The sequence below is a fragment of the Sciurus vulgaris genome (assembly GCF_902686455.1).
Source record: "Sciurus vulgaris genome assembly, chromosome: 6".
Taxonomy (NCBI): domain Eukaryota; kingdom Metazoa; phylum Chordata; class Mammalia; order Rodentia; family Sciuridae; genus Sciurus; species Sciurus vulgaris.
In genome coordinates, this window is record NC_136466.1 from 158306835 (window position 1) to 158317148 (window position 10314).

The 10314-nt window shown below is 47.6% G+C and overlaps 1 protein-coding gene across 5 annotated transcripts in view; it reads left to right on the plus strand.

Moving 5' to 3' along the window:
* The window catches only part of MYO10 (myosin X), a 106162-nt gene extending 96375 nt beyond the window's left edge, over positions 1 to 9787 (plus strand). For all 5 annotated transcript variants that reach the window (XM_079144573.1, XM_079144574.1, XM_079144577.1 and 2 more), the window contains 8 exons: positions 145 to 268; positions 950 to 1247; positions 2196 to 2403; positions 3301 to 3437; positions 4295 to 4415; positions 4841 to 5293; positions 6772 to 6963; positions 8353 to 9787. In XM_079144573.1, the coding sequence (XP_079000699.1) occupies positions 145 to 268; positions 950 to 1247; positions 2196 to 2403; positions 3301 to 3437; positions 4295 to 4415; positions 4841 to 5293; positions 6772 to 6963; positions 8353 to 8454 (1635 nt within the window). In that variant the 3' untranslated portion in view covers positions 8455 to 9787. The remainder of the gene's footprint in view (positions 1 to 144; positions 269 to 949; positions 1248 to 2195; positions 2404 to 3300; positions 3438 to 4294; positions 4416 to 4840; positions 5294 to 6771; positions 6964 to 8352) is intronic.
* The last annotated feature ends 527 nt before the right edge of the window (positions 9788 to 10314 follow it).

Below are 10314 nucleotides of genomic sequence, written 5' to 3' on the forward strand. Positions count from 1 at the left end.
TTCCCACCAGCATTGCCCAATTAAGCTTGTTGTGGATATTTGAGTTTTTAGGCACAATTTTTGTATGTGTGGAAAATTATCGTCAATTTTGTTCAATTAGGTGTATATTTTTGCTTTCTATGTGATGACTAATTTGTTTTCAAGGAGAACTGCCTGAATTCAGACGTGGTGGAGCAGATTTACAAGCGGAACCCCATCCTGCGATACACCCACCACCCCCTGCACTCCCCTCTCTTGCCCCTCCCCTACGGGGACATCAATCTCAGCTGTAAGTCTAGAGTCCCATTGGACCTCAGGGGCTGTGATTTCATTTTCCATAATAACTCTGAGCTCAACATCTTACATTGGTCTAACTCAAAGATGCTTAGTCATCATGAGTGGGAATCTCGGAGTTTGGTTTTAGAGACATAAAGGCTGTTAGAGTTGTGAAAAGATTTGAATGGACTCAAGATGCTAGCACTCCATGTGAATGCTCAGTAATTTACATGAGCTATTCAACTCTTCATTATGAAATGATGAAATAGGTCTGCGTTAGATGAATTTGCTAAAATGTGGGCTCATGTACATGTGTTCAGAGCACATTTTAAGCAAGATGCATTAATCCAGTTTTGACTTAGGATATTTTTAAGTTACAAGAGACTTTTCAGAATGTATCCCCATCCATTAGCTGGAGGTACATCCATACCAGATAAACAGATCTTAAACAGTTTTGCATTCTAAGCAGAACCTGTTCAGCCATAAACTGCTTTTTAAGTAAGCATTTCACGTAATAAAAAGTAATCATATAACAACAGTGTAACTTCCGCACCTGCTTTGCTGCTTTGTTCAGCTGATTCTCGTGTGTGGGGCACAGGGTGGACACTGCATCAGGACATGGCTGTCTCCATTTGTTCCTTCCTCTCGTCTCCTTCATGCTCCTTTGAGACCTCCCTTTGTTTGCTTTTCCTAGTGCTCAAAGACAAAGGCTACACAACCCTCCAGGATGAAGCCATTAAGATATTCAACTCTCTCCAGCAGCTGGAATCCATGTCTGACCCCATCCCAATAATCCAGGGCATCCTGCAGACGGGGCATGACCTCCGGCCTCTGCGGGACGAGCTGTACTGCCAGCTCATCAAGCAGACCAACAAAGTGCCCCATCCTGGCAGCGTGGGCAACCTGTACAGCTGGCAGATCCTGACATGCCTGAGCTGCACCTTCCTGCCCAGCCGAGGGATTCTCAAGTATCTCAAGTTCCATCTGAAAAGGTAAAGCCCCTGGCTACGAGGTGAGCCGGACCTGTTTCACTGAGGGGTGGGTCCCCCAATTCTGATAGAGAGCCCCTTATAGGCAGTGGCCTCTTGGTCTGCTCCAGCAAGCTCTCAGGACACACATGTCCTTTCTTTCTTCAGGTCTGCAAGGCCATGTCAGGGACCAGGTCACATTGGGCATAGTATCCTAGGATGTTGGGTACATTTAATTACCACTACTACTCTTACATAAACAGAAAAACCAACTTGGATATTTATTTCAGGCCAAACAGGTAGAAACAATCTGATTTAAATTTTTTTAAAGATGTTGGAGAGTTGTGTTTTATTTATTGGTAATAAATTTTATCGTACGAGGTTTACAAAATAGTTTAATTGGATACATTAAATAGTAAAATGGTTATTGTATAGAAGATAAACACATCTATTACCTCACTTAGTTCTGTGTGTATCTGTGACAACAGCTAAAAACTACTGAGTTGGTTAACTGGGGAAACAGCTTTCTTAAGACATTAAGAAGCATGAGCCAGCCGTAGTGGTGCATGCCTGTAATTCCAGCAACTCAGGAGACTGAGGCAGGAGGATCACAAGTTCAAAACCAGCCTCGGCAACTTGGTGGGACCATGTCGTGAAATAAAAAATTTTAAAAAGGGCTGGGGATGTGGTTCAGTGGTTAAGTGCCCCTGGGTTCAACCCCAGTACAAAAAAAAGCAGCAGCAGCGTGAGTCTGTCAGATGTTAATGGCACTGGCAAGGTGCTTGGCGGTGGGGGTGCCCCCAGCGCTTTATTTTTTCTGTCTTTAGGCTGAGTTTGCACAGGATGAACTGGGCACCCAGCAGAAAGCTACTGCCTGCTTCACCATTTTGAGCCCTTGGACCTTCCCGCAGCCTAGATTCCCCGGGCCGGCCAGCCTCCATCTACAGTTAACAGTTCACATTTGTCTCCTAGGATACGGGAACAGTTTCCAGGAACAGAGATGGAAAAATACGCCCTTTTCATCTACGAATCACTTAAGAAAACCAAATGCCGAGAGTTTGTGCCTTCCCGGGATGAGATCGAAGCTCTGATCCACAGGCAGGAGATGACATCCACGGTGTATTGCCATGGCGGAGGTTCCTGCAAGATCACCATCAACTCCCACACCACAGCCGGCGAGGTCAGGCCTCATCCCGCCTGATGCACAACTACCCACACCCGAGTCAGCAAGTCGTGCTGAATTAGATGGGTGCATGATTAGACTGTCTTGTACTGTATGCAGCTGCTGAGTAAACAAGGAAATAAGTGCAACCTATCACATGTACATAGAGTTCAAGTAGTTACTAAAGAGGAGTGGAAACAAAAAGTTGAACTCAGGCCAAAATATCTGAGATGTAATCCTGCTAATCTGAGGAGCAGCTGGGAATCTAGTAGAGGCAGCAGACTTGATTCAGGAACATTGCTGTGACAAGGATATATTGTGTTATTTCTGCAACAGGGTGTTTTTTTAAGTATTTTTTTTTATAGATGGACACAATACCTTTATTTTATTTACTTATTTTATGTGGTGCTGAGGATGGAACCCAGTGCCTCACATGGGTGAGGCAAGTACTCTACCACTGAGCTATAACCCCAGCCCCAGAGTGTTTCTTTCTTTCTTTCTTTTTTTAATATTTTTAGTTGTGGATGGATACGATACCTTTGTTTTATTCATGTGGTGCTGAGAATTGAACCCAGTGCTCACACGTGCTAAGCAAGTACTGCACCACTGAGCCACAACCCCAGCCCCCCAGGGTGTTTCTTTTTGCCATGTGAATTTTTTTCTTTTGGTGCTGGGGATCGAACCAGTTTTTAGAACTTTTAGTTCTAAAAGTGCCTCTCTGGGGTCAATCAATAGTACCAAAAAAAAAAAAAAATTTTTGAGATTCTGGGTGACCATACATGTGACAGTTTCAGGAGGCTACTTGGACCCTCACTTTTGCTAGCAGCTCCCTCTGGATCCTCTGGAAGACATATTCTAGAAGCATGTGATGGGACAACAGCCTCCAGAGCTGAGGGCTTCTGGTGTGTCTTCCAGGTGGTGGAGAAGCTGATCCGGGGCCTCGCCATGGAGGACAGCAGGAACATGTTCGCCTTGTTTGAGTACAATGGACACTTGGACAAAGCCATCGAAAGCCGAACCATTGTAGCTGATGTCCTGGCAAAGTTTGAAAAGTAAGTTCTTCATAAAGGGCTGGAAGAGCAAATAAAAAACGCCAGAGCGAGGGCTGAGGGTGTGGACTGCCCTTCCGCGTTGCGCGTCACCGTATGTTCGAGTTAGTTTATTTTACTGTGCTGAAGCATGTGGAGCTTTTCATCTCTGCCAGCTATTTCTTGGTTCCTACATGAAGCCACAGTCTCAAAGATGAATTAACTTGATCCTTCATCCCATTCTCTTTCTCAGTCACTTGTTGTATCCTTTGTCTTAGAATTTCTTGATTCTTAGGCTTTCACTTGTCATAAGCTTTGAAATTAGGCCAGTAGACATCAACTGACTTAAAATCTATTCAAACCACTTTTGCTGTCTCCAATATAAGATGCACCTGCAATATTACATTTATACACTATTTTGTTTTTGACTTCGTGTCCCCTGAGTGGTAGCATAAAAGTTACTCCTCAGCATAAACACAGTCTCCATATGAGAGTATTCAATATTTATGAATGTTGCTATAATTAATTTCAGGATTGGTAAAGGGAATGAAGAAATGACCTTTCTTTCTTCTGTTCTGTGGATTCAGTATAAGACCTAACCAGTACTGATTAATCTGAGACCCTCAGAAAATGCTAGTTCCACAGTTATAACTGAAGCCTTCCTGTTTGTAGAGACCTCTAGTTAAATAAAACTGCTAAGGAACTGTGATGAGTCCCCTCTGGCTCTCCCCATCCCCGTCACCAAGTCCAGCTTCACTGTCACCTGAGCATGGTTAGTACCTCCGTCCTAGAGAGAATGAGCCATGTAAGTCAGCTCCCCGCAGGCCACCCAAGGGCTATCTCTCACTGTGCTCTCTGAGTCTTGTGACTTCTCTTTCTAGACTGGCTGCCACATCAGAAGCAGGGGACTTGCCTTGGAAATTCTACTTCAAACTTTACTGCTTCCTGGACACGGACAACGTGCCAAAAGACAGTGTGGAATTTGCATTTATGTTTGAACAGGTAAAGGGAACTCTTAAAATAGATCCTTTGCTGGCAAGAGGAGAGTCCCCTGACTGCACCTTATAAATCAACCTCTCTGGCCCTCAGAAACTGCGCATGGCGGTCGATTTCCCAGCAGGACCAGGCCAGCCCTCTAGTGTTCACTTGTAGAGTGAAACTTGTGCATAGTTTATTTCACTTCCCTGCCAGGAACTCTTCCAGTGTGAGGAAGACAGACAGACATGAGGAATAGAAACCTTGGGACAAGTTAAATGGTATCTGCACCAGGGAGGAATTTACGGTGAAAAAGGCGAAGGGGCTTAGGGTAGGATTTTCTTCAGGCCTCCAGGGAAGGTGACATTCTAGAGTGGTCACGAGGGATGAGGCTCGTGGGCAGCCCGTAACAGTGCCGCTCTGACCCCAGAGCTGTTGCCTCCTCCTTTCAGGCCCACGAAGCCGTAATCCATGGCCACCATCCAGCCCCTGAAGAAAACCTCCAGGTTCTCGCTGCCTTGCGGCTCCAGTACCTGCAGGGGGATCACACTCCGCACGCCGCAGTCCCGCCTCTCGAAGAGGTTTACTCCCTGCAGAGACTCAGAGCCCGCATAAGCCAGTCCACCAAAAGCTTCACCCCCTGCGAGCGGCTGGAGAAGAGGAGGACGAGCTTCCTGGAGGGGACTCTGAGGCGGAGCTTCCGAACGGGCTCCGGGGTTCGGCAGAAGGCCGAAGAGGAGCAGATGCTGGACATGTGGATCAAAGAGGAGGTGTGCTCTGCTCGAGCCAGCATCATTGACAAGTGGAAGAAATTTCAGGGGATGAACCAGGAGCAGGCCATGGCCAAGTACATGGCCCTGATCAAGGAGTGGCCTGGCTACGGGTCCACACTCTTTGACGTGGAGGTGAGAGCTGGCTGCTGCGCGGGTGGGCAGGCAGGGTGCACCTTGTGGCCAGGTCCCTTGGCTGCAGGTCAAGCTGGAACACTCTCACCCCGTTTCATGAGCACCCCTAAACCTTACCATTAACACCCGCTACCTCCCCAAAGCTTTTTTTCCCCTTTTGTGTTGATGTTCCTATAATATTAGGAATGAACACAAAATTAAGATATCATCTGTTCTTGAAAAACTTCTACTCTTATGAAAGCTACAGCACTAATTTTTTAAATGCTAGTAGAAAGAAATCTGCATTTAAGTTGTTAAAAATTTTTAGAATTATGTACTTGAATTAGAAACTTTGGATCTGCAAATTGTTTATGCCTCAGCCACCAGCTGAGGTACAATGAATTTGTGGTTCCTTTCCCTTTTTCCTTTTTTTAAGTAGACCATTGATGGAAAGGAATTCTTACCGATGGTCAAAAGGAGGTTTTGGCAAACTGTGGCATGCAGACCCAACCCTGCCTGCCTCCTTTTTTTATAAATAAAGTTTTATTGGAACACAGTCACGTTCATTCCTTTAGGTATTTTCCTTGGCTGCTTTCATGCAGAAACAGTAGAGTTGTTGTGCTCAAGACCACATGACTTTCAAAGCCTAAATAGTTCCTCTCCTGTCTGGCTCAGCTTCCAGTTTTCTTACAGTCACAGCAATTCAGCATGTTATCTGACGACTTTTAACTTGAGACTCTCTCAAAATGTACAGGTCGATTTCAGTTTTTAAGATCTTTTAATTGCTTCTCTTTGGGTTTGGTCAATTGGCTGGTTCAGTTATGTTTGTTCCCTGGTGTGAATCAGGTGCTTCGTACCATGTTCCTCTTCTTTTCAGTGTCCCCAGTTTATAGCTGTCCCTGTTTGCCCTGGTTCAGACTCGCCTGCATGGCTATTCTTTCCACTTAGGCTGTTGTTCTTCCACCGATCTACGTAAGAAAGTCTGAGTTAGTGAAATATCTGCCTACACCAAAAAGGCAAAAAGCCACTGCTACTCCTATGGAGAAGAGCCAAAATTGCCCGTCACACAGAGCCTGGGAGAATTTCCCTCCGTGGCCTTGGATTTCGTAGTTGAAGAATAACCATCCCAGAAGGGATTGGAGGAGGAACTAGAGGCAGCACCCTAGAGTGGCTCAGGGTGCCTGGTGGCCGAGAGCTTCCTCAGCTTCCTTGGCCAGCGTGTGCCTCATCAGGCCTCTTCCACGTTGCCGATTCAGAGGGCTGAACAGTGGAATGTGCCAAGAAGTGAGGAGTCGATGCGCCGCCTCAGACTCACTGGGCTTTCCAGTCAGAAGGCAGGGCAGCCGGAGAGCTGCCGCTTCTCCTGGGCGAGCCCCCAGCAACCTGCGCAGCGAATGCAGTCAGTTCCATGCTGAGCTCTTGTCTTGCTCTGTCTTGCGGCTTCTAGACTGTGTGTTTCCTGCCTGGCCCTTAAACCCTTATCCTCTTTTGGCCACCAGTGCAAGGAAGGCGGCTTCCCCCAGGAGCTCTGGCTGGGCGTCAGCGCGGACGCCGTCTCTGTCTACAAGCGTGGGGAGGGAAGGCCACTGGAAGTCTTCCAGTACGAGCACATCCTCTCTTTCGGGGCACCCCTGGCAAACACGTACAAGATTGTGGTGGACGAGCGGGAACTGCTCTTCGAAACCAGCGAGGTAAGAGGCAGAGCGGGCACTGCGTCCACCCGTGGCCTTGGCAGGGGGAAAGAGACACCCTCTTCCCGACACCTCTGACCATCTAGGTATTTCTCACCATGTTTTTATATGAACCTCCCCCAACGGCAGGTTCCCGAAAAGCCAAACTCGGATAAGCCCAAATTTCTTCTGTCTACTTTTTATAAAGAGAAATTTGGTTCTATTTTATTAGGGAGGAAAGGAAGAGAAAGGAAGTGATACAGATGTCCATGAAGAAGCATAATGTTCACTGTGAAGATTAGACAATTGTGACAGAGAATTGCAGCAGTGAGACTTGAGTGCAGTGGCGACCACAGAGCAGGAGGAGCCACGTGGCGTGACCATCTGGTGTAGATTCTCAGTCTCAGGGTCATACGCAAAATAACCTCTACACATTGTGCTGTCAGCTCCAAACTTTAGCAAATGTAGCCAGAATACAAACCTACTGAACCCTGCACAAAGGGAGCTGCTGGCCAGCAAAGAGGTAGATGGAAATGCTCCCGTGGCACAATGGAGAGGTGACGAGGAGGGTGTCGAAGGTGCTGGAAGGCGGGGAGGCCAGGGGTGCCATGCAGCGGGTTGGCGAGCCTGGTAGAGTAGTGCACACTGAGAGAAGAGGGCTGGGGGTTCCCCGACTAGAAGGCCCCAAGTGCAGGGCTGCAGGATTTGGGTGAATCCAGTAGACAATAGAAGTCTGTTGTGGGATCTCGGGCATGACGTTTCCACAGTGATTTTACCAGCCATGATCTGGGGTGGGATTGGAAAGGCAGAGGGACCTGGAAAATGGAAACCTGGTAGGATGGTGTCACACGACACAGCCAGCAGTGAGGAGGGCTGGCCAGAGGGTGGCAGTGGAAGAAGCTAATGGGAGCTCCTAGTGTTATGAGGTGGCTGGTAGGGAACAGAAGCAGGCCCAGTGTGAGGGCAGCCTGCCACACAGCTCTCCGCTGGCCTCCGAGATGTCAGTGCTGTTTCTTTAGCTGTCTCCGAGGGGTGGACCAGAATTGATTGATTCAAACTTCAGGACTGATCGTGAACGCCGCAGTTCACATTAATTTTCAGTGAGGAAAGTGATTGCAGCCCGGATGATACTCTGACGTGCTTGGCTGCAAGCTTTCATAATTTATGTAAGCAAAAATTGTTTTGTGTGCATGAACCACCAGGTGGCGCAGGTGGCCTTTGGAGAAGCAGAATTCCCCTTCCCCTGGCTGGGAGAGGGTGAGGCAGTTAACTGCTGACTGTTCAAGACTGGAGCCCCACGTTAGTGTGGAGTGCTGGGGCTTCTGCTCGGAGGACAGGCAGAGGAAGTGTTAGGCTGGGCCCTTTGACCCGATGGAGATTGGTGACCGCGTGGGTTCTGCTTCCCGGCAGGTGGTGGACGTGGCCAAGCTCATGAAAGCCTACATCAGCATGATCGTGAAGAAGCGCTACAGCTCCACCCGCTCCGTGAGCAGCCAGGGCAGCTCCAGGTGAAGACGGAGGAGCCCACCCGGCTGGTACCTGAACACGCCACCCTCGGGCTTTGGCCCCTCCGGGGTCCTGAGTCTGGCCGATGCCGACCTGCCCAGGCTTTCTGGAAGCCCTTCGCTGGAGGGAGGAATCTCCCGGGGTCCTTTCGCCCTGTCAGCTTCAATGATCACGTACTAAGCTGCCAACCTTAACCGTCTGCACAATTTCCAAAGCTTTACTACTCTTAGATGACACATGCCTTAAAAGAGAAAGGGGGGGAAATCATGCTGCCACCAAAGCAGCCAGAAGTGCCTTAACTGGGAACCAGCCCGAGGACCTTAACTGTGCTACTGAGGGGAGGCGCCCCGCGGGAGACGGGGTCGCCTGTCTGGATTGTGCACTAGCCCCCAGCCCGATTTCCCTGTGTGCTGGCAGGGGAGGGAGCGGGCGGGGTGGGGGCGGGCGGTGTCTTGGTTGGAGCGCTGCTGGCAGCCTCCCTCTGGACACTATGAACTGTTGCGCTTCGTTTCATCTTCCGAGTGTCTGTGCTTGCCTGTGCATGCGTGTGTTCATAAACTCAACACTTTAATCATTGTTCCATGAGCATTAAACACAAAGGGAAGAGGATGTGCAATGGTGTAAACAGTCTGTATATTTTCATAGCTCAGAGTTATAGTCTTCAATTGTTACTTTATTAAGGTGGTTGTATTAACAAACCGGTATCCTGGATTTTCCTGTCATTGCTGTATTTTGAAAGATCATGTTTTGACTCAGTTCTGTTTTATATGTAGCAAAATCTGCACTCTGTGTCTGCTGTATTGCAAACAGATCTGCAACCCACAAAATAACTGTATTTATGAACCACTCTTACAACTGCCAACTTCAGTGCTGTCTTCAGAACAATAAGAAGTCATTTTGAAGGGTTTTTTTATTTCTAAAAGAGTTAAGTTAAAAAAACGTTTGCCTTTGGAGGTTGGCCCGTGCTCTGGATAGATTACCTACATAACGGTGTTGAATCGGGTTAGCTGCTGCCTTGCCGCGAGGGGTAACATGGGGGGGTCTCTGAAGCACCCGCGTTAAACGCTGACGCTTTGGTGAAATGCGCCTGCTTTACCCCACGTTTACGTTGGTGGTCAGAACAGCCCCCTACAATTAAATCACCATTTACAACCGGAAGAATAACCTGAACGTGGACCTTTATTTTTATATGGAAAAGTTATAAAGACTTGGGCCAACGAAGTCTACCCATTAAAATAAAGGAAAAAAAAAAAGAAATTGGCCTTATCCCTTATGAACAACTATGTGACCTTGTTTGTTGGCTCACAGAAAGTCTGACAATAAAAGATATTAGCTAACACACCATGTGTTGCCTTTATCAGGGTGACTCGAAATAATTTTGTGAGGGGTTCATTTTTCTTTAGGTTTTTGGTTGTATTGCTTTTGACTTCAGAGGGTCTGAGCTCTTTGTTTCCTGTATATTCATCCCTCGGTATCTGCAGGGGACTGGTTCTAGGACCTGCATGGGTGAAAATCTGCAGATGCTCAGCTCCCTTAGATGAAATCACGCAGTATTTGCACATAAGCCTCACACGTCCATCCGTACACTGTAAATCATCTCTCGATCACGTGTGATAGTGATAACAGTGCTCTGGACATGTGTTGTATTGGGAATACTGATGGCAGCTCTGCTCAGAACAGTTTATTTTTTGATCTGTGGTTGGTTCGACCCTTGGATGCGGAAGCAGTAGATGTGGAGGGCTGGCTCCCTGCTCAGCAGGCCCAAAAGCAGACTTGTGGCATCTTGACCATGCTCTCAGGTGAAAGGACTGGTAAATGCCATTACACAAATCTAAAATTTGAAATGTGCTTATGTCAGGCTCTTTT